General features: G+C 51.7%; 2 protein-coding genes across 2 annotated transcripts; one reads left to right on the top strand and one right to left on the bottom strand.

Moving 5' to 3' along the window:
• Positions 1-332: 332 nt before the first annotated feature.
• Positions 333-10,123, bottom strand: LAMTOR2 (late endosomal/lysosomal adaptor, MAPK and MTOR activator 2). Its single transcript, XM_084823925.1, has 4 exons — positions 10,019-10,123; positions 8,807-8,969; positions 5,899-5,988; positions 333-566 (listed from the first exon to the last, which is right to left on the bottom strand). The coding sequence occupies exons 1-4, from the start codon at positions 10,084-10,086 to the stop codon at positions 510-512; spliced, it is 378 nt and encodes a 125-aa protein (XP_084680051.1). The 5' UTR covers positions 10,087-10,123; the 3' UTR covers positions 333-509.
• A 424-nt stretch (positions 10,124-10,547) lies between these two features.
• LOC146334150 (ubiquilin-4-like) lies at positions 10,548-23,474 on the top strand. Its single transcript, XM_084823915.1, has 11 exons — positions 10,548-10,736; positions 11,884-12,035; positions 12,767-13,005; positions 14,286-14,548; positions 15,621-15,779; positions 16,479-16,701; positions 18,321-18,460; positions 18,802-18,885; positions 20,374-20,489; positions 21,136-21,313; positions 21,900-23,474. The coding sequence occupies exons 1-11, from the start codon at positions 10,563-10,565 to the stop codon at positions 22,050-22,052; spliced, it is 1,881 nt and encodes a 626-aa protein (XP_084680041.1). The 5' UTR covers positions 10,548-10,562; the 3' UTR covers positions 22,053-23,474.
• The last annotated feature ends 463 nt before the right edge of the window (positions 23,475-23,937 follow it).

The following is a 23,937-nucleotide window of genomic DNA, read 5'->3' as shown; positions in this document are numbered from 1 at the left end:
TGCAAGATTGTGGCTATAATTTTCTACCGTATGGGCCCCATCTCGCTCGTCTCTGTGTATGCAATACTCCCCTGCTTTTTCCTTCATGCTCTGTTGAAAATGGTGGTGATGCCATTTGAGGGCCCCAATTCAACAGGTGACACCCAATGGAATGGACCACTACTTTTACGTTCTGTCTGCTGCTTTCCATCCATCCAACTGGTTAACAATCCAACCTGGCTTTTATGAAATGATTTCTTCATTTTATTGTTAACAGAACAGTTCTGCACTAAAGTACCCCCAGACCTTGCCCCGGCCCCTTCCACCCATCCTCAAACAGACAGAACTCGAGCCACTAAGAACACTCTTTTATTCTCTTCCCACCAACATTTTCATCTCGGGAATACATGCAATGCTAGTGCCCCCTGTGATCCACAAGGCTGCTGGGAGGCAGAGTCCACGAGGCAGAGAAGCTTCTCTGGAGAACAGCTCCGAACGAGAGAGGCCCTGCCAGCTCGGGCTCCACCAGCTCAGGAGGCAGCCACCTGGGTGAGGGGGTCTTCGAGGTATTGGACCAAAGCTTGAGCCTGGAAAAAAGCACAGGGGCAGGCTGGTTGGTCACGTGGCCCCTGCACAACTCAGATGAACCACATGTTGGCTCAGTTCAGATGCGACACCAAACATAGTTAACTCTGGCTTGCTGTCATGTCTGAACTGCGGGAAGATGGCAAACCAGAACCAGAAACCAGAGTCTGAAACGGGCTCACAGAACTTGGCTGGTGCCAACTAGGGCTTGCCGAGACCTCTGACAAGATGCAGCCGCTGCTCCACCTCCAGAGGCACCTGCACCCAGGGATGGGAGTGCAGGGATGGGAGCAGACAGAGAATGGAAGCATGCACAGAGACAAGGGCATTCACGTGTCGATGGCCAAGTGGGGAGCAGCCACAGGAAGAAATGGCAGTGCTCTGGAGGGGCAACTGCACCCGTTACGGAGGCAGTGGTGTGACTAGGGTAGGGGCCAGTGGCTTTTGCCCCAGGCACATCCCAGGCAGGGCCACAAAACAGAAATCCAAAGGCCACGTCGGAGACCAGCTTGCCAAGGCAGGCTCTCGCTGGCCTAGGCCTGCGCAGCAAGAACACTGCTGGGGGTGGAGGAGGCCAAAGACACACGGCTCTAGAAGCTGCCATCTGCCATTGATCTGCCTCGCCGTGTGGTGCCTGCTCTGACTGGCGTCAGCTCCCCAGGGTCTCAGGCAGAGAAGGGCCTCTCCCAGCCTCTGCTAGCCGAGATCCTTTCAACTGGAGATGCAGCCAAGGACGGAACCTGGGCCGTTCTGCAAGCAAGGCCGGTGCGCCACCACAGACCTGAGGCCCGGCCGTTAGTTCCAAGACTGTCCTGAGGGCAGCGGAATGGAAAAAGCAACAAAGCCCCCGTCGACTGCTGGACAGGATTTCTTACTGTATTAAAAAGCTCTGGGAAAGTATTACTAGGGTCATACACGTTACACATTGCTGGTATGACTGACCTACACCGGTTTGGATAAATATTATAAAACATTATTAGAGACGTGACTGAAATGTTGCCTGCACTCATAAAGCCCACTGACAGGTATCCCTTTCTTCTCATCCATGTGGGAACAAATGATACCGCCAAGCGGAGCTACGAAGAGATCACGTCAGACTTTGAAGCTTTGGGAAGGAAACTCAAGAACTTTGGGGCCCAGATAGTTTTCTCATCCATCCTTCCAGTAGTTAGAAGAGGGATAGAAAGGGAACAAACAATACTCCGGGTGAATGACTGGCTATGAAGGTGGTGCCGACGAGAGATTTGGATTCTGGGACCACGGGCTATACTTCCTGGAAGATGGGCTGTTGGATAGGGACGGGGTTGCACCTCACAAAGGATGGGAAGAATGTGTTTGGCCACAGCATGAAGAACTTCATCAGGAGGGCTTTAAACTGAATCCTATGGGGAAGGGAGATGTAATGTTGCGGGTAACAATGGACATAGGCGCATGCACTGCAACGGAGAGAACAGCTCTGACAGCGCCCAATAATAGTCTTCAGGCACATGTAGGAAGAAAGCCAGACTATGAAGCACATGGTCTTCGATGTCTATATACTAATGCCCAGAGTGTGGGAAACAAACAGAACGAACTTGAACTCTTAATACAAGAGGGAAATTATGACCTGATAGGTATAACTGAGACTTGGTGGGATGACTCTCATGACTGGAATACAGCAATTGAAGGATATAACTTATTCAAAAGGAACAGGAGGAACAGAAAGGGAGGTGGGGTTGCACTGTATGTGAAAAATACATATCTCTGCACAGAAATACAGGAGGAGGAGCTTGAGAGCATCTGGGTTGAAATAAATGGAGCAAAGAATAAAAGGAACCTGGTGGTTGGAGTCTACTACCGGCCACCCAATCAAGGAGAAGACAAGGATGAAACTTTTGAAAAGCAAAGAGCCAATGTTTTAAGGAAGCATGATGTAGTAGTAATGGGGGACTTCAGTTTCCCCGATATCTGTTGGGAGACAAATTCTGCAAAACATGGCCCCTCCAGGAAATTCCTGACTTGTGTGGCAGATAACTTCCTCCTACAGAAAGTAGAGGAAGGAACTAGAGGATCGGCTATCCTTGACTTGATCCTAACCAACAGAGATGACCTAGTGGATCAAGTAGCAGTTACAGGAACTCTGGGGGGAAGCGACCATGTTGTACTTGAGTTCTTGGTTCTAAGGGAAGCAAAAGCTGAGTGTAGTCAAACGTGTACCCTGGATTTTAGGAAAGCTGATTTTAATAAACTCAGAACAATGATCAGGAAGGTCCCATGGCAAGCGACGCTAACGAGAAAAGAAGTCCAAGATGGGTGGGAGCTTTTAAAAAAGGAAATTCTCAAGGCACAATCACAAGCAATTCCAACAAGAAGAAAAGGTGGAAGACAACAGAAGAAGCCAATGTGGCTTCACAAAAAGCTTAGGGATGACCTGAAACAAAAAAAGGACACATATAGGAAGTGGAAAGAAGGGCAAGTAACAAAGGAAGAGTACAGGCAGGTAGCACAGAATTGCAGGGATGGCGTCAGGAAGGCTAAAGCTGAGAATGAGCTGAGGTTAACAAGGGATGCTAAAAACAACAAAAAGGCTTTCTTCAGCTACGTGCATAGTAAAAGGCAGAGGAAAGAAATGGTGGTTCAGCTATTAAATAAGGATGGCAAAACGATAAAAGATGACAAAGAAAAGGCAGAGGTGCTCAATTCCTACTTTGGCTCAGTCTTCTCCCAAAAGAGGGCCTATGACCCCCCTGGCAAAGGCAAAGTGCAGGCTGAAGGGGCAGGATTGCAGCTGGAGATCGATAGGCATATGGTCAAGGAACACCTCATTACTTTGAATGAGTTCAAATCTCCAGGGCCAGATGAACTGCATCCTAGAGTAATAAAGGAACTGGCAGAAGAACTCTCAGAAGAACTCTCAGAACCGCTGTCTATTCTCTTTGAGAAATCATGGAGGACGGGGGAAGTGCCAGAGGACTGGAGGAGGGCTAACGTTGTCCCTATCTTCAAAAAGGGTCAAAAGGAGGAACCTGGGAACTACAGACCAGTCAGTCTGACATCAATCCCTGGGAAAATTCTGGAGCAGATGATAAAGCAGTCCATCTGGAAGCACCTTGACAACAATGCCGTGATTACTCGAAGCCAACATGGATTTGTCAAAAACAAGTCCTGCCAGACAAATCTGATCTCATTTTTTGATCAAGTCACCTCCCTTGTAGACCGTGGGAATGCTGTAGACATCATATACCTCGACTTCAGCAAAGCTTTCGACAAAGTGCCCCGTGATATCCTGATGAGCAAACTAGCTCAAAGTGGGCTAGATGAAACAACGATCCGGTGGATCCACAGTTGGCTACAGAATCGGACTCAAAGAGTGCTTATCAATGGGACCTTCTCAAACTGGGGAGAGGTAACGAGTGGGGTACCGCAGGACTCAGTCCTGGGCCCAGTGCTCTTCAACATTTTTATTAATGACTTGGAGGAGGAGGTGCAGGGAATGCTGATCAAAGTTGCAGATGACACAAAATTGGGCAGGATAGCTAATACTTTGGAACACAGAAGCAAAATTCAAAGTGATCTGGATAGACTGGAGCGCTGGGCAGAAAACAACAGAATGACATTGAATAGGGATAAATGCCAAGTTCTGCACCTAGGAAAAAGAAACCAAATGCACAGTTACAAGATGGGGGATACGTGGCTCAACCACACTACAAGCGAGAAGGATCTTGGAAGTGTTGTCGATCACAAGCTGAATATGAGCCAACAATGTGATGTGGCTGCAAAAATGGCAAATGGCAGAGAAGAAGGCCAGGATCTCTTCTTGATCATCCCAGAGTGCAGGACACGGAATAATGGGCTCAAGTGACAGGAAGCCAGATTCCGGCTGAACATCAGGAGAAACTTCCTGACTATAAGAGCAATACGACAATGGAACCAATTACCTGGGGAGGTGGTGGGCTCTCCCACACTGGAGGCCTTCAAGACGAGGCTGGACAGCCATTTGTCAGGGATGCTCTGACTTGGATTCCTGCCTTGAGCAGGGGGTTGGACTCGATGGCCTTGTAGGCCCCTTCCAACCCTACTATTCTATGATTCTATGATTAACAAGGGAAGTTATGGAATATAGCATCCCTTTTGATGTTTCAGTTCTGCTCCTCTATGCAAAAAATACTGTAGCTGACATTGATACAGTATTGATCTTCTCTATAACAACATTTACTAAAACAGATGTTCCGAGGAAAACGGAAACCTTATGGAAGCACTGGAAAGCATGGGATTTAATAGACCTAAATCCATTTAATTTAGCTTACAATTGGAAGGAGACTTTTTCTTCATTTTTCACTTCTGGCACCAATATAGGCATTAGTGGACCAGTTTGCATGACATGGCAGCCCATCGTGGGTTGTTTAACCCTTGATGAGGCTGTGGCACATGCTAGCCACCATTTTGCATATTTAACCCCCAACTGGGGGTTGTTGTGTCATGTGAACCTAGCCACCGTGGATTAAGCGAGGGTTAAACAACCCTGTGGCCAGATTCGCAGGATACGACAATCCCTACTCAGGGTTTGAATATGCAAAATAGTGCCTGTGGGCACTGCGCCTCACCGTGGGTTAAATCCATCACCATTCTAGGAGTTAGCAGGCCAGTCCATGTGTCGTGCAAACCAGGTCAGTGAGATTTGCCTCTCGATTTCTTGGCACAGCTTTCATTCTTACTCTAGCTTTTTCATACTGTTAGTCCTTAAGGAACAAAACTTTGTTGTTTTTACTGATTAGGAAACATCACTTCTGAAAAGAATGTTTTTTGGATTAAAAATAATTTCTTAAATATATTTTTAAAAAGTAAATGTTATTCGTAGGATTGTCACTTGCTTAAAGAAACCACATGAGTTCTAATCAATTAAAACAGGAAATGCACTGAAGATCTGCACACTGATTTTTTTTTCCTGCAGAAAAGGTTTACTTTTTCTTTTTATTATGCACATTTCTGCTGGCGGTAGTGGTGCATCTTCAAAGAGGCATTCTCTGCTGTTAAAAACTTCCGTTAAAACAAAGCTTAAAGACCAAGAGAATAGTTGAGGGCTAGACCTGCAAGGAATGGGCTCTGATCCACCAAACCTTCTGGCACAACAGGTCCCTCAGTCTTTTAAGTTCACATAAGGCTCTCTGCTGGATTTGCTGCAACTGACATGGCAACCCCCCTGGAATGCGTTATTAAACCAGTTCCAACATGCCCATTGTATTCGCATCCCTTCTAAGTTGAACTGCCCGCAAGAGCTAGGCCCAGGGAGCAACTCAGGCTGGAGTGAGCGGGGGGGCCAGCCCAGGGCCTCTGAGCCAGCCAGAGGGACCTCACCTTTGCTTTCAGCATGCCAAAGCCCACCGTCTCTTTCGCGTACATGCACAGCAGCAGATTGGCGACTCTAGTGATGGCAACACGGCCCTCCTGGGATGCCATTTGTTTTGCAGGATGGGGAAGAGATGGAAAAGGAGAAAAAGGGAAGTAAGAGTGCACAGAACGTGATTCACAGACTGCAGTCGCGATAGATTTCCCACCCCAGAAGTGCTGGTCTATACCAGGTGTGGGCAACTTGTGGCCCGTCAGATGTTCTGGCCTACAATTCTCATCAGCCCTAGCCAGTGAAGCCAATGGTGAGGGATGATGGTGACTGCCTGCCAGAATGTCTGGAGGGCCACAAGCTGCTCATCCCTGCTCTGTACCACTTGGCCTTCTAGCCCTTTAAGAGCACTAAAGGAGGTGGCCACAATGATGGGAGATACTGGACCTGTAGAAGCACCACCGTCCTCAGTTCTTAAAAGAACAGCGGTGCCAACCCTGAGGTCTGCAAGTGGATGTCACTCACAGGCCTCCTTTGGTGGCTGTTGCTCCGTGACACAGAAATGGTGGTAGCCCACCCCTCTTGTGGCAGCTGCACAATGCCTGTGGCACTCACTCCACGGCCACCGCTGGTAGCTGATAGTCTACACAGCAATGGGCGTGGCCCAACCCAACAAAAATGCTTGTTGGTTAAGGCAGAGGCTGCCTACATATTGCACTCTGTCAGCTGAAAACACTAAGCAACAGGCAGAGGATCAATTCAGCTGCTATGCCAAGCCATGGCCGGCAAAGCTTGCCCAGTTGCTGAAACGCCTGGATTGGCAAACCCCACAGTTTGAGAGGGGTCAGCTACCCAGAACGAGAAGCCATGGTTTGAAGTGGGTTTGCAATTGTCACTTCTGCAAAACGGGCATTGTGCTATCGCTTGAACTGACCATCACGGTCAGGGGCACTGCTCTGCCTCAGAGCACCACAGTCCAGAGTGGGGGGGAATGAAAGATGCCCCCCCACCTCACTGGTCATTCACCAAGCATCTCTTACACTGGTTCCTAGTGCAAAGAAAGTCCTGGGTAGCAAAGTACTCAGATGACAGCATTTCACTCCTGAAAAACTTTGCAAAGGGTGGGAAGAGCTGTTTTGAGTGGACAAAGAGCTGGGAAGAGAAGAGTTGAAAGAGGCCCCTCATCACCACCACCCAACCTTCCCTGAAGCCTCCCACAGTTGCACTGCAAGGAAAGAAAGGCCCCTCCTTAACAGGGAAAGGTGAAAGCAGCAAGGAAAGGGAAGAAATCACATCACTCGCACATCTGGGAGCAGACCAAAAGTTTCTAGGCCAGCATGTCATGAGGTTACAGTCTGATAACGTGGTACACACAGCATGGTTTTGTCAGCAGTCATGCAAAGCACAGCTTCCAGGGACATGTAGCAGAGCCAGATGAGAAAAGAAAAAGGGGTTCAACCACAGTTCACTTGCAAGTCTGGGAACTCAAACCATGGTTTTGTTTGTCAACTGGAGCTACCGCAAGCCACAGTTTGGCACAATGTCTAAATTCAGGTGGTGAGGGAAGAGCAGACAAGTGTTAGAAAAGATTGATTTATTCTGTGTATTTTTGGATAAGCAAGATAATCCTTTATGTTGTGATTCCAAAAATTATAATTTGAGCACAGAAAGGTAAGAGACAAAGCCGAAAGAAATAAAAATCCTGGAGACACTGACGGAAGAGCTGCCGACGGCCTCTTGGTTATTGCCCAATTTCTCATGTTCCGACTCTTTGGGAAAATTAGCTCTAAGAAGAGTGATAAGTGTCATAGAGAAGGGTGGCTAGCTGGCAGCTACTCCCATCACCACGCATGTGATTTCTATCCCCACCAACTTTCTCTACTGGGTGGTAGGGAAGCCTTCAGAATTCTTTTACAGGCAGAGCTCTTTCATAATGGGGTCCCTGCGTGAGATATGCAGCCAGGTTCTTACTCATAAAGTAATTCTAGTAGGGGCTTCAGGCCTACAGCACTTTGACCCACACCAACAGGAGTTCCTAGGGTAAACAGTGGGATTCTACTCCATTTAGATGGGGCAACCCATAGCCACCACGTTCCGTCTCTTATACAGTCTTTTTCTCCCACAAATGTGACTCAAACGGAGCACTATTTTGTTGTGTAAAGAAAACATGCTGTCAACAAGCTGAATATGGGCCAACAATGTGATGTGGCTGCAAAAAACGCCAATGCTGTTTTGGGCTGCATTAAAAGAAGCATAGCTTCCAAATCCTGGGAAGTACTAGCTCCCCTCTACTCAGCACTGGTTAGGCCTCATCTGGAGTACTGTGTCCAGTTCTGGGCACCACACTTGAAGAAGGATGCAGACAAACTGGAGAGGGTTCAGAGGAGGGCAACAAAGATGATCAGGGGACTGGAAACAAAGCCCTGTGAGGAGAGACTGAAAGAACTGGGCATGTTTAGCCTTGAGAAGATAGGATAGCGCTCTTCAAGGACTTGAATGGCTGTCACAGAGAGGAAGGCCAGGATCTCTTCTCGATCATCCCGGAGTGCAGGACACGGAATAATGGGCTCAAGTTACAGGAAGCCAGATTCCGGCTGAACATCAGGAAAACCTTCCTGACTGTTAGAGCAATACTACAACAGAACCGATTCCCTGGGGAGGTGGTGGGCTCTCCCACACTGGAGGCCTTCAAGACGTGGCTGGACAGCCATTTGTCAGAGATGCTCTGACTTGGGTTCCTCCATTGAGCAGGGGGTTGGACTCGATGGCCTTGTAGGCCCCTTCCAACCCTACTATTCTATGATTCTATGACCCCATGAAAAGGGACTTTTTTTTTGCTCTGGCCCAGACATGGATGCTCTGAGTTTCCGAGGCTTCACAGGACAACAGGGGCATCAGAGACACCAAAGAACTTATGAGACATACCATACAGTCCATTAGAATGAACTTCAAGTTGTCCTCATTGAAGGCTTGGTGCCCGTTCTTGTCATAAGCCACCCAGATGTTGCTAGCGATAGCAGCTGTGACTCTGGCATCTGTATCTCCATAACCAGAATATGCAAGGAGAGAGCCCTCATTGTTCAGAAGCCTACAGGGGCAAAGAGGACGCACAAAAATTAAGGGTCAATAAGGGCGCAATCCTACGCAGGTTTAGACAGAGAAAAGGCCTACAGCTCCCAGCAGGTTTAGACAGAGAAAAGGCCTACAGCTCCCAGCATTCCCCAGACAGCCGTGCTAAGTATCCTTATTGAGCCAGTGTGGTGTAGTGGCTAGAGTGCTGGACTGAGGGTTGGGAGACCAGGGCTGTAGTCCCCACTTGCCCATAGAGGCTCCCTGGGTGGCTTCGGGCCCGTCACAGACTCTCAGCCCAGCCCAGCCCACCTCACAGGGTGGTTGTTGCGAGGATAAAATGGAGGATTATGTGAGCCACCTTGAGTTCCTTAAAGAGGAAAGAAGCCGGACTATATATGCAGGAAATTAAAACAAACAAACAAACAAACCCCTTAGCGTGTATTGATTTAAGTACATTTATACGCCCTTTCCCATTTTTAAACCTAAAACAATGCATCGCTCTAAAAGCGCAACGACATTTAGGTAAGTTGATGGTTGGGGAGCGCCAGCGTAAATAAGCTCGTCACAGCCGTTGGAAGGACACGATCCTATCGCGTGCGGGGCGCCATTCCGGAGGCCGGCGGCGCCGCCACGAAGGAGGCGCACCGCTGCGGGCGGGGGCGGCACGGGCAGCGAGGCCCCCCGGCCTACACGGGGAGGCGCCCTTCCAGAGCGCCCGCGGGGCCGGCGGGGTCCGCGCGCCCCGCCCCCGGGAGGGCCCCCCGAAGGACCCGCAGCGCGCCGCTGCGGGCCAGGCGCGGCGTTCGCAGGGGCGGGCGGGCTTCGCAGGGCGCGCGCTGGCCGAGGAAGGGGCGCGCCTGGTCTGCGGCGGGCGGGCGAGGGCCCCAGGCCTGCCCGAGGCCGCCCGCCCTGGCCCGGCCGGCCCCGGAGCGCGCCACCGGGCCTCCCGCCCCTCGCCCGCCCGCGGCGCCCCCCCCAGGCGCCGGGGAGGGGAGGGGAGGGGAGGGGAGCGCCGCCCCAGCGGGCTCGCCGGCCCGGCCCGGCCCCCCGCGCGCCGCCACTCACAGGGTGCTCTGGACCCCGCCGGTGTTGGCCTGGCTCAGCACCTGCGTCAAGGCCTTGGGGCGCAGCATGGCGGTCTCCGCAGCGCGGCCTCGCCGCGGCCAGGCTGGGCGCGCCGCGCCTGCTGGGAGATGTAGTCCCGGCGCGCGCGGCCGCTTCCGGCGCGCCGGGTGCAGCTGCTCCTCCGCGCCCGGCGCGCCGCTCTCACGGGACGAGCGCCGCGCCGCGCCGGGGGGAGGCCCGCACTTGCGGCGCAGGCGAGCGCGGCTCGCCGCCGCCGGCCGGCCGGCCGGCCTCTGCGCCGAGCCCGCGAGCGCCGCCTCGGCCCGCGCCCCCACGCCGGGCTGCGAGAAGCGCCGGCGGCCAGGCCAGGCGAGGCGAGGCGCGCCGCGGGCCGCCTTCCGGGCGCGCCGGAAGGAAGCCCTGAGCGGGAAGCCGGACGCGCCGCGGCCGGCGCTCGGAGCCGCCCCTCCGTCTCTATGGTGGGCGCAGCCGGCGGGGCCGGTCTGGCGCTGGCGCCTCGGTGTCCGGCGGGCGGGCGGCCAAGATGGCGGAGCTGAGCGGCGGCGGCGGCGGGCCGGGCTCCTCGTCCTCCGCGCAGCCGGGCTCCGGCGGGGACGGCCCGGAGGCGGGCCCGGGCGGGCCGCTGATCCGCGTCACGGTGAAGACCCCGAAGGACAAGGAGGAGATCCTCACCGGCGAGCGCGCCTCCGTCAGGGAGGTGGGTCGGGTCGGGCCGGGCCGGGCCGGGCGCGAAACAAAGCCCGGGGCGCGCGGGGCGCCCCGCCGGGGCCGGCCTCCGCCGCGGGGGCCCGAGCGGCCTCCGCGGGCGGCGGCGGGGGCTCCCCCCGTCTCCCCGGGGGCTGCGGGAGGCCGCGCAGCAGAGGGGGCCGGCGGCGGCGGAGCCCCCAGGCGCCGGCCCGCCCCGCCCCGCCAGCAGCCCGGCCCGCCCCGCCCGAGCGGCGCCGGGGGAGCGGGGGAGCCGGAGGCCTCGGGGGGAGCTGGCGAGCGGCGGCGGGGCGCCGGGAGCTGCGAAGGCCCCTGAGGGGGCTGCCGGGGGGCTCCCGGCAGCAGGAGGAGGCCGAAGGGCGGCGGGGGGCTTCCACCCGGCGCTGGAGGCTGAGCGGGGCTCAGCCCCGCAGCGAGGGAGCGATGGGCTGGATGGGTTTCCTTGGGGCCAGAGGAGCGGGGGCGGGCAGGCGGGCGCTGCTTGCTCGGGTGCCCAGAGCGCTTCACGGAATCCCGACGAGCGGCTGGGATGATCTCCCCACGTTGTGGGGCGGCTGAGAGAGCAGTTTTCCAGCAACGCAGTTTCTTTACTCAAAATGCTCGTAGTGTTTGCTTTGGGGGTCAAACCCTCTCAAGGTGGCTTCCGAAATACAAAATCCCCATAACAGCAACGCAGCTAGCAACGGCATAGCACCAAGGAGACGGCGATATCGTGAACCATACAAGATTAAGCTCAGCGTAAGACCAGTATAATAAGTTGAAAACAGTTGCAGCAGCACACCAGACAGTAACGAATGCCTTTGTAGGAGAGATGAGATTTAACCTGGGCACCTCCTGGCTCACAGGTCTGTGCTGCTGAAGAACAGAAGCAGTTTGGGGGCTAGGAGGAGCCTTGGGTGCAGGTGGAGGCTGGATTAGGATCGGGGGAAGGGGATGGGAAACAGGCATGCCAAGGGAGACGTCGCTGTGGGTTGGCCAGGAGCTGTGTGGCTGTAGAGACAGGGACGGGGAAGGCAAGGCAGGAAGTGGAAGAGCAGCAGGACTTGAGGGCAGGCGGTTGCTGGCCCTCCGTGCTGTGCCGCCATGGGCCATCCCTTCTGTCTGAGGGAAGCCTGATCCCCTGAAATGTATTTTTCTAGTTCAAAGAAGAGATTTCCAGGCGGTTCAAAGCCAAACAGGATCAGCTGGTTCTGATCTTTGCTGGGAAGATTCTGAAGGACGGGGATACGTTGCATCAGCACGGGATCAAAGACGGACTAACAGTGCATCTGGTGATCAAAACCCCACAGAAGTAAGTGCTTGCCAAGATCATTCAAGCAGCTGCAGCTTATAATGCAGATACTTTTTAGTCGTGCTTTCCCAAAGTTTTAGTGGTTACTTCCCAGAGTTTTCAAAGAGCTCCTGTTTGCTCGCTGGCCATGGTTGGTCTGCCACGTTTCTGACAACAGCGTTCAAGCCGCATGCAGCTGCGGGGCCCATGAGCGGTGGCCTTTCAGCGTGGGGCATTTCCAAGTCCTTGCGCCACGCCCTTTGCCTGCTGCTTGGTCCGGGGCTGTGTAGGTGGCCGTTGCCTGACCGGCCGCTACTGTCTAATCCTTTTTCTTCCTGCTCCCAGTTTGGAATTGTAACAACAATCATGTGCATCTCAAGGACTGTTGTAACGGAAGCTACCTTTAAACCACGTTTACAATTGATGGCAGGCTAAACGTTATCTAAATAATTACATCTTTTACAAGGATGAAAAGTATACAGTGTTTAATTATCTTCTAGTAGATGTACGATATGTGGCTTGGTTTTCTGCGTTGCAAAATGTGGGCTTTCTGCTCACTGTGTTCCTAGAGTTCTTGAATATACTAGAGCATTTTCATGCACTTTGCAGGGACGTGGTTGTTGTTTAATTCAAGGAGACCCCTATGTCCCCCCAACAGTTGAATCTAGGTTGAAACCCCAGCAGGACAACCCCTTCCTTTGCCCTCCAGGTAGCGCCACCAGTTCTCACCTGTCCCTTGGCTTTATTCTTAGGGCTCAAGATCCTTCATCAGTGAGTGCTGCTTCCTCTCCTGCTGCTGCTGCTGCTGCTGCTGCTCCTGCTACCATCACCCCCTCTGCAGCCCCTGCTTCCCCTGCAGCCCCTCCTCAGCCGTCCACATCCAACAATGCACTCTCGGACACAGGGAGCAGCAGCCGGAGGAGCAGCGGATTGGGAGCCACGCCAGGCCCAGCAGGAGAAGGGGCACCTGGTGGTGCCACCTCCATCTTGTGTGAGTAGGATGGGCTGGGTTGGCTGATGGGTTTCTCAGGGAAGGCAGAAAGTGGAGCCCATTTAACTGCATGGGCAAGACGGGTCTTGGGGCTAGCCTTCGGTTTTCCCATCTCCTCAGATGCTTCTCCGGTGAAGGGTCTGGAGGCCAAGTGCTACAAGGAAAGGTTGAAGGAGTTGTGTATATTTAGCCTGGAGAGGCAACGTGATAGCCATCTTCAAACCTCCGAAGGGTTGTCACACAGATGATGGAGCAGACCTGTTCTCTGTTGCTACCTGTATGAACCATACAGGAAAGGGGATTTCGATGAAAAATTAGGAAGAACGTCCTGACGATATGAGCTGTTTGACAGTGGAAAAACTGCCATGGAATGCAGTGCATTATAGGCTTTGAGCAGAGGCTGAATGGGCACCCATCAGGGATGCTGCAGCGGTGGATTTCCTGCATCAGCAGCAGGGGGGTGGACTAGATGACCTGTGAGGTTACTTCCAGCTCCATGATTCTCTACCCCCTTTTCAGGCTGGTGTGGGTGAGCTGGAGGAGAGCAGAGTTCTAGGGCAGGAGAGGGCCCTGATGCAGGTGCTGCCTTTTTGCCCCATCGCTCAAGACGTGGCTGGATTGAATCCCCACTGATAGCGAACCTTCACTTGCTCTACGTTGAATTTGTGGGGGTGGGTGCTGCTTTGCATTATTTGGGGGCAAAGAAACTTAGGACATTTCCCTGTGAGTGGCGGTGGGGTGGTCTGAGAATTCTGGCTCTGTTCTTCTAATGCCAGGGTGGGATTACTGCCCCCCCTCATCGTCACAGGCGGCAGCAGGCTGTGTGGACACAACTGCATCCCTGGGGCTCTGCACATTTACCTGTCAAAGAGATGATTGGTGCAGAGGTTGGGGGTTGGGGGCTCCATACAGGAATGTAGGAGACTGTGAGTTCAGAAGCTGTCTTGGGAAGAAACCCTTGTCACTGCGCTATGCATGTGAGAATTCGCCTCTTGCAAGTGTCCTGGCCCTTTCTGTCTACCCACATGGTTGACCTTGTTGATCTCTCTGCCCTGCCCAAAAGGACTCTTCAGCCGCTAGCTCTGCAGCGAGACCACCGGGACAAGGCCTGGGGTCGCAACAGCCCAGCTTGACTTTCCAGCAAGCCAGTCCAGTTCTGTGGGTGAGGCTTGGTGCCGTGGTGGTTGCACAGACTAGCCCGTGCCCACTGGCACCAGGCACCCCTCCCTTCCTTGGCGCTTGCATTTTCAAGGTGCTCCTTTCTCTCCATCCTCTCCTAGCTGGCTTTGGCGGCATCGCTGGGCTTGGCCACCTGGGGATGGGCTCGGCAAACTTCATGGAGCTCCAGCAGCAGATGCAGCGGCAGCTGATGTCCAACCCGGAGATGCTGTCCCAGATCATGGAGAACCCACTGGTCCAGAACATGATGTCCAACCCAGACTTCATGAGGCAGATGATCATGGCCAACCCCCAGATGCAGCAGCTGATGGAGCGCAACCCGGAAATTAGCCACATGCTGAATAACCCTGAGCTGATGCGCCAGGTGGGCACTTGTTCCCTTTGTTGCAGCTTGAGGCAGTGATTGTGTGTGGCTCAATTCAGGCATCACACCAAACCATTGCTTGTGCTAACCATAGGTCAGAACCCAGGCCAAAATTGGCAAACTATGATTTAGAGTTGCTCGTCTGCTTACGTCTTTCTCTGTAGCATTCCTGTCTCCAGAGGCAGAGCATCAGCCATGACTGATTTGCCGGTTCAGACATCACACCAAACCATGGTGTACAAATGCACTTCAAACCCTGGTTTCTGGTTTGTGAACCAACTGTGCTTTGTCTATTGCACAAAACCAAGTTAAACATCCATAGGCATGGCTTAGCATGGTCTCCGAACGAGTTTGGTTTTCTCTGCAGTAGCATTTGCAGTGTTGGCAGTGCGGGATTGAAGAAAGCTTAATGCTCTCAGCTCCTTTTGTCTTTTTCATGTGCATCACCCCTTTCCTGTTACCTGTTGCCCATCTTGCTGTTTATTGTTAGGGGAAGCTGAGGTTCTATTCCTTTGTTGCTACAGCACAAGTCGCAGTACCTGTCCCAGGGGGCTTGCCTTGATGCGCTTCCAGATGTCCATACAAGGTGTCCCTTGTAGGCTTTCAGGGAAGCAGCCAAGATTGCCCTGTTTTAGAAGGCCTTTGGGCAGGCCGTTGGATATGCTTTATACAGTAAAATAATCTGTGTCTGTGAACCTATTCTTTTTTAGTTTTTAACTGTTCTTTATTTCAGTTCCATTATAATACATGTACATTATATGTACAACTTTGTTCAACAAATGCATAATAAATCGTGCAACAATTTGCAGGTTATCCATGTTAAGCTAAGATGTACGTATTTTATTAAGAACAAATATATAACCTAAACTTTTACTGCAATCTTTTAATGTTTGAAAACATGTGTTATAATTTGTTAATACATATACCTTCTTATTTATTGTTTTTATCATGTATAGTACCTTTTTGTGCCTGTGAATCTATTCTGGTTACAGAATTGGGGTTTTCTGATCGCAGGACTCTGAAAAATCCCTTGTGATGGCTCAAAGTTTTCTGTGCCTCCTTCTCTTCTCAGACAATGGAGCTGGCACGCAATCCTGCTATGATGCAAGAGATGATGCGCAACCAGGATCGAGCCCTGAGCAACTTGGAGAGTATCCCAGGAGGGTACAATGCCTTGCGCCGGATGTACACAGATATCCAGGAACCCATGTTCAGTGCAGCGAGGGAACAGGTATGCTAGGCTCTGTTTTACTGGTTGTCTCTTTAAATTGCTAAACTGAATGAGACATAAGCTCTGTTAGGACTAGTCAAGATTCACAGCGTGCTGGAGTAACACAGCACTCTTCCTCAGGCAGAAAGATAAGTTGCTGTGATTGGCTGCAGCACTTGTGGTTGTTCTTAGGAAACGTTTGAACCTCGTTCCCTCTGAACTGAATCACGCCAAAACATGGTTTGACTCAACATAATTTAGGATGCAACTGATAGTTCCAAGTGTACAACCAATCAGGGTTTAGAGCTGTTTTTCGGCTTCCATTTTCTGTCACCTTGGCACTCCTGTTCCTAGGGTGGAATTACGTAAATTCAGACATCACACCTAACCCTAGGTTGGCAAATCATAGTTTGAACCGAGTACAAGCCACGATTTCTGATCCTGAATTGCCAGCTGATTGCAAACGGTGGCTTGTTTGTTAATCGAGAGATCACGCCAAACCACAGGTAAGCTTCTGTTTGTGTGATGTCTGAACTGAGGCTCGAGGCCGCTTACAATAAATAACATAGCACGGTGTATATATTGTTTCATTGAAACGCATGTTTTAAATCAAAGCTCTGTTTTGCAATATCCTTAGCTCATTTTATTCTCTTCCTAATTCCGTGAGGCAGGATTAGGCTGAGAATGTGTGACTGATTCAGCAATGTCTTCTCTGTCTAGTTTGGCAACAACCCCTTCTCCGCCCTGACCGGGAATTCAGACTCCTCGAACTCTCAGCCTCTGCGGACAGAAAACCGAGAGCCATTGCCCAACCCATGGAGCCCTACGCCTGCTTCTCAGAGCCAGGCATCGAGCAGCGAAGGGAGTGCTGGGCTGGTCGCAAGCCAAAGCACGCCTGCTGTATCCAACCCTTTGGGGATCAATGCAGCCAACCTAGGGACTGGTACGTACATTGCCATGCAACTAGCCTGGGCTCTGAGGCACGGTTCAGCAGCAGTGGGTTTGCCTTAATAGCCCACTTTCCTAGATAATCGCCCTTGTTGAATATGCTGTTCTTGGGATTTAGAAATGAGGCACTTGTGAAGCGTAGTTGCTTGCACTGAAAGTTTTCACTTTCTTCTGTCACATTTTAAGATCTAGAATATCAGTTAAATGGAAAAATCACATTTTTAATACGAGTCTCTCAGCATTGACCAAGAAAAAAACTTGTTTCTGAAATATGGTTACACTTTTGACAGTCTTCCAGCTTGTATCAGGTCATCTCAGTACAAATCAGTGTTTGCATGTTAGGCTGATCCCGTTTAACCTTTGGGCACAATCCTATTAATTGTGCCCTCGCTCCTCGGAAGCCCTCGAACTTGGAGGCTTCTGAGTTTCCTGTGTCCTGCTGGGCTGAAGCTGGCAGGGTGGGAGGAGCAGTGGAGGTGGTCTTCGCCCCCCATCCTCTGATCTCCAGCATTTTCACTAGCTGGTTTCTTTCTTTCCCCGTCTAGCAACAGCACTTCAGAGGGGGAGGGAAGGAGGCTGAAGGTGGCTCAGGATAACTTGCGTTGTGGCCTCTCCAGCCTCCTCCCCTCCCCACCCACCAGAATGACCCCCTTTCCCCCTCTGCGAGGTCGAGCTTCTGACCTTGGAGAGGCAGCTGATGTGGTTCTTCCTGCTCCAGCTGCGAGGGGGAGGGGCCTGAGGTCATATCTCCGACCCCAGCTTCTGAGGTCAGAGTGCGCTATCCAACACTGGAGCGGTTGTATGAGCTGTCTTATGGTCTTTGGGACACTTGCCCAGGGACCATAGGATTGCTCCCTTAATATGCTAACTTGTTACATTCTCTTGTTCTTGTGGTATTTGTTTTCCTTAAGCACGTTCAGTCTGTTTCTCTGTTTATATCACTTCTTTGAATTGGGTGAAGATTTTTTTAGAGGAGGACATTTATATGGGAAGAAGCAGGGATTTCTGTTCTCATTATTTGTATTCATTAGCAGTGCTAAAAATGATGCATCTTGAAAATAAAGCTTAAAAATGAAATTAATTTCTAGCCCTCATGACTGCAGGGCAGAAACACATAGCTACAGACTTAGAAACCAGAGAGGAGTCTGGACAGGGTTTCTAGTGGTCTGGCCTGGGACCTTTTCAACCCAATACAATTCTTGCCTCTTTTCCCAGCTCCTGCCCCACTCCTGATGACTCAGTGCATCTTCTGCCCATGTGTCTGGCTGCCATAATAATAGTTCCAGCTGAATCATGGTTGACTTGTAGCCACAGAGTTTGGAGATCTGCGTGTGTTCAAAGCCAGGCCTGTGCTAGTAAAGAAGCCAGAAAGCTTCTCATGCCTGCAGGCAGTCTGTGTCTGCATTCTTCACCGATATGCAGCATCGCGTGCTGGTACCTGGAGTCCACTGGCCTATTGCTGGGTAGTAAAGAAGAGTGTGATCAGGAAGCATGCTGCCTCCCTTGTCCCATGTTGTATATCTTGTGCTTTAGGAATTCTTACCTAGTTGTGATGACAGAACTGAGTGTTGGTTTCCATCTCTTCTGTTTCCCCCTGTGCCCCCGTTATTGCAGGCATGTTTAATAGTCCTGAAATGCAAGTTCTCCTGCAGCAGATCTCTGAGAACCCTCAGCTCATGCAGAATGTGATCTCCGCTCCTTACATGCGCACAATGTTGCAGACGCTTGCCCAGAACCCCGACATTGCAACACAAGTGAGTACAGCCCTCTTCCAAGTTCAGAGGGCACCATGAAAGAATGGGCGTACATAGAAAGTAGGCCTCCTGTGGTTTGACATTGAGCATTGTAGCATTTCTAGAAGAAAGCTTTCAAATCTCTGACTGACAAAACTGTAGCTGAAACGCCTTACACTTGCACTTTCAGGTTTCCATTTAAAAGTTGCAGTATACATTGTTGGTAGAACTGGGCCACTCAAGTAATAGTGAATTGATTACTTGTTGTGGAATTTAAAACCACCATGATACAGTTGTAAAGCCATCAGAAAAGGGATAGACTGCTTTCCTATTCTGAGCATCCCCCTTCTGTTTCCTTGCAGATGATGGTGAATGTTCCCCTCTTTGCCGGTAATCCTCCGCTTCAGGAGCAGTTGCGGCTCCAGCTGCCAGCGTTCCTACAGCAGGTGCGGGGCCTAGCAGTGTGGTGTCCTGATTTCCAGCTGTTTACATGCTGGCAAAACCTAACAGGAGTTGGAGCTTAAAAGAGCTTCGAGTGGAGGTTGAGAAACCAAGGCTATGGTAGGCAGGCCCCTTGTTCTGACCATGGCACAGAAGTGGTGTGGGTGTCTGGCACCTTCCCTGCATAGAGTCTGCATTTGTGATAACCATGGGAGGTATGCAGGACGCTGCCGTAGGCCATGTCAGACTATGGTTCATCTAGCCCAGTATTGTCCATCCTGACTCCAAACTCCCACGCAGAAAGACGGTCTTTCCCAGCATCTGCCACCTGATCCCTTGGGCTTGAACCCAGGACCTTTGGTCTGCAAAGCAGGTGCTCTCCCACTGAGCCCTGGTAGGCCGGTCACTTTAGTTTAAAGGCCAGGGGATTAAAAAGAGTGACATGGTGGTGATAGCTGACCTAATGCGGAAGTCTGGTGTGGTCACTGCTGAACAAAAAATGGACATTGTCCTATACTAATTTAAACTCAAAAGTTGGGAGACACTAAAGACAAATGTGGACTGTTACGAGTAATTGTGGTATGATGTCACTGAATAGCCGTATGAAGCCCTGCCCCCCCCCCATTAATTTTGATTCTGCAGCTAACATAGCTGTAGTTCCTTTCTGTGACCTGGTTTGCACAATTGCAGGATGGCTTATAAGCCACAACGGGTTGTTAACCACCCTGCGCATGCCAGTCGTGTACAGGGGGAAATAAGCCACTGTGGCTTATTTCCCAAGCCGCAGTTGTGTGAACCGGGCCTTTGAATGCTGCTCCTGCATATACGTTGTTCTCAAAGTGGTTCACAGCATAGCTTGACAAAAACCAGTCTGCTGCTGTCCCATGAGGTCCATGTGGGGCGATTCAAAACAAGGTCATGACAAAAATCGCTAATAAAATAGTATCAAAGCCATCAGAGTTGCTTAATAATTAGACTATCAGCAAGAACAAAATAAAACTACCTCTAGTCTTGGTGTTAGCAGCAGCAAAGCGGGTCTTTCTAAAAAGCTGCAGAGGGAGGTGGGGCCAGTCCTCGCTCCCAGGCGGTGTCAGCAGGAGCAGGGTGAAACTCCCCCTGGCCTAGCTGGTAAGCAGCCGGTCCCAAAGCACTCCTCGCTGGTCATCTAAACAAGCTCTGAAAGGCCATAAAACTCACTGAAGGACCAACTAGAAGATGGCTGGTGGGGATCTTCCCCAGGAGCCAAGGTGTCAGCAAACCATAGCAATTGGTGGCAGTGTGGTAACAGCGCTGCGGTTTCTCACTGCTGGCAATAGCATAGAACACTTCAGGAAACCAGCATCCTAACACCTCTAGCTTTCCCATGAAGGATTCCATAAGAAGCAAGAAAGAGTAGAAAACTTTTCCATGCACCGGGGAGAAAGTGTGCACAGCTTCCTCGCAGAACAGGCCGCCTTTGCTGGCAGCTCACTCTCGACTCTTGCCATCCCCAGATGCAGAACCCCGACTCTCTCTCGATCCTGACCAACCCTCGTGCCATGCAGGCCCTGCTCCAGATCCAGCAGGGGCTCCAGACACTGCAAACGGAGGCCCCGGGACTGGTGCCCAGGTAACGGGGTGGATGTGGGCTGTGGGGGGCACCACTGCAGGGGAGCCAAGTAATGGGACGGACTTGAGGCAGATGGACGGGCAGCCTGCCCACAGAGGATTGCGGCAGATGGTCACCTTGTTGTTGGCTCCCTGCAAGCGGCATGAAATTGATCCCTGTTTGCTTCAGCATTATTTGTAGCAAGCCCGCAGCCGGAACTGTTGGGCTGGTGCACTGGGAGGGGCATTGTAAGCCCCAGGAAACCACAAAGCCCTAAGGAGAAGGGCCAAGCACCAGTTGGTCACCTGGTACCTTCTTGCTCACTGTCTAGGACTCCGGAAGGTGGGAGCAACTGGGCAGAATCTTGCCCATACTATTTCCCTTTATGTCACTGTAAACAAAAGGGGCAAGAAGAACATTTCCTGATCGGTTTTTTAAGGAATAAATAATTAGAAATGACTATTGAGGTCTTCGTAGATTTGACCCTTAGGTGGGTTTGATCATTCATTTCCATGTCCCACTAACTGCAGCGGTTCACGTGCTTTAGCTATGATAAAGGAATCCAAAAGGAATCGTTTGGGTTCCTACATTTCGGCTGGCGCCCGCTTCTTCCCCCCTTGTATCTGCCATGTTGCACTGAGTGGATTTCCCACCTTTTCTCCTGCAGCCTAGGGTCTTTTGGTATGCCTCGAGTCCCTGCACCCTCCGCCGGAGGAAGCACAGTCCCCGAGACCCCCATCTCCTCTGCTCCAACACCTGCCAGTGCCTCTCTAGCTGGGGACAGCAACCCACACCAGCAGCTCATGCAGCACATGATCCAGCTGCTGGCCGGCACCAACTCTCAAGTAAGCAGTGGCGCTGTGCTGGTTTCCTGCATGAGCAGTGCCCTTTTTTCCTGCTGACTGCTGGGGGCGCAGTCCAGGCGAACGTAGGGAGCTGCCTTCGTCGGGCGGCCCTGTGCTGTCCCCCCTGACTGGCAGTGCCCCCCCATTTCCAAGCACAGGCCCCCTCCCAGCCTTGCCATCTGGTGCCCCGTGGGCCTCGCAGGGAAGTGCGGTAGCTGGAGCTTGGCTGCTGGAAGCCAGCCAGCTGGCGGGCGCCGTGGACGGTGGTGGCCTCTGGGGTTGCAGTCGGGGGCTGTGGGCCAGCGCCGCCCCCCCCAAACATGTCGTATAGTACATAGGAGCAGAGGAAGCTGCCTCTGACGATTATACCCTCCTCCGCCCTTGGTCCATTTAGCCCAGTGCTGCCAACACGGACCAGCACAGCAGCTCTCCAGCCCTTCAGGCAGGATTCTTTCCCAGCCTTACCTGGAGATGCTGCCAGGGATTGAGCCTGGGATTTTCTGTATACAAGGCACATGCCCAAACACGGGGTTTAATTATCTGGAGTGCTTCCTGTAGTTCCCTTCTCTCTCTCCCCCCCCGGCAGGCGCAGAGCCCAGAAGTACGGTTCCAGCAGCAGCTTGAACAGCTCAACGCCATGGGGTTCATCAACCGCGAGGCCAACCTCCAGGCGCTCATCGCCACCGGTGGAGACGTCAACGCTGCCATTGAAAGACTGTTGGGCTCCCAGCCCTCCTAACGCTGCATGCCCTCCGATCCGCAACGTGATATCAGCACACCGGGACCTAAGGGGACTGCCGTTTTCATACCTGTATTCTCCAACCGCTGTCCACAATTTAAAAACTGGAAAAAAGCCTTGAGCTCAGTGCATCCTGTTCTACCTTTCCCTCCTTAATGCTTAAAAAAACTGCGTTGTGCGTGGATTTTAGTTCTCATTGCCATTTTGAGGCCTGTATTTCCCCCCGCCCACCGTCGCCCTTCTCTCCACCCTTTGCCTCCAAAGTTAGGCACCTTCTCTAGTTAGAAGAAGTGTAACTTCTAGAGTCACCCCAATGATTGTGTTGGATTAGCTTGCTTTTTAAGTATAAAAGCTGCATTTCTTTTCTTACCTGCCCCATCCTCCTTCCAACCAAAAGCTAAATGTTAAGGAAGTATCAGCTGTCCTCCCACTGCCCAAAGACATTTCTCATGAAGAGTGAGAAAGGACAAGATTTTTTGAGTGCCAGTAAATGTAAAGCGCTGCCTTTACACACACGAGAATAGCTTGCACGTTAAGAGTTGCCCCTGGGTAGTCGGGGCTGCGTGGGTGGGTATGTCCATGCTGCCTCCTGCCCTCTCGCTGCTTCCGCTTTGTTTCCAGTTTCTGTGGTTTGTTGCGGGGTTAAAACTTTGGGTTGTTTCTCCCTCAACAAGCCAGAATGTTGGGTGCGGATATCGTGGAGCACTACCCAAGAACTGTGGTTTTTGTGAAGCAGAAGCAGCAAATGGGCGGGAAGCAGCACCACCATTGTTTAAACAACCCACGGGTAGTCGTTACATGCGAACCAGATCATGTGCTAGCTCGGTCGCCCTTTCATAGTGACTTCAGCCCCTCCTTGCTGGATGTGAGCATCTCGCAGCCCTTCTGCTGCTTGGGTTTGACGGCCACACAATGCTGACTAGATCTTGTCTAGATATGGAGTTGGAGGCCTGCCAGGAGCTGGAGATCAATGGGTGTTTGTATGTGTTTGCAGGTGGATGGGGAGGCTGATGCAAAGGTGGGGGTGGAATTACTTTCTACCACCTGCCTCAAAAGCCTCCTTTTGAATGTAACTGCCTCCTTCAAGTATCTGAACATATGACTTGTACTTTTTTCCGAGTCTCCCCCCTGCCCCCCCCAATCCTGTTCTTGTCATAGCTTCTCCAAACATGCTTCAATGCTGCTGCCTTTGGGGAGGCTTCTATGAAGAATGGAGCATGGGAAATCCTTTTCACACCTATGGCGATGCTACTGATAGTTTGTGCCTCCTTTATATTCTCCCTCCCCCCCCCCCGTTTAGTTCAAGGTGTTTTAAAATCACCTGTCTGCCGAAGGGTGTGCCAAGTGCCTCCGGCAGTGTAATTTGCAACCGAATTTACGTACCGTTTTTAATCCAGGAATAAAATGCACAAAGTGTCTGTCTTTTTGTGGAGGATTCATTCTCTCTCAGCTTGCAGCTTGTATTGCAAGCTGCCGTGCCATCTCTTGGGTCCTCTGGCTTGCTATCAACTTTTGACCAGTTCTCCTTGGGCTGAGAAGGGGGGAATCATAGGACGGGACACACACAATCTCATTGCCTTTGAATCAATTCAACCTGTTGTGTGTGCTGTGTTTAAAATGATCAGAATTCTGTGCTGTCCTGTGTAAATCAGACACTTAACCCCCCCCCCCATAATTCTACTAATTATGAGAGGTGGAAAAGGAGCTATGCAGCCCCTGCAACCCTGCTTGCTGGAAAACTTACCCATCCCTCTTGATTTCTCCACTAGGCCATTCCCCACATACTGTGAAGCATTTTTTTGTGGCCATAAAAGCTAGAAGCCAGCTTTTTTTTTTTTTTAAAGGCAAACAGAAGAAAGCCAAGTTTTGTAGTAAGCTGAATTTG

This window comes from Heloderma suspectum, chromosome 17, assembly GCF_057233095.1.
Source record: "Heloderma suspectum isolate Gila_16-S chromosome 17, 16-S_ref, whole genome shotgun sequence".
Classification (NCBI taxonomy): Eukaryota; Metazoa; Chordata; class Lepidosauria; order Squamata; family Helodermatidae; genus Heloderma; species Heloderma suspectum.
Note: the sequence above shows the minus strand (reverse complement) of the source record. Positions and strands in the feature narration are given on the sequence as shown.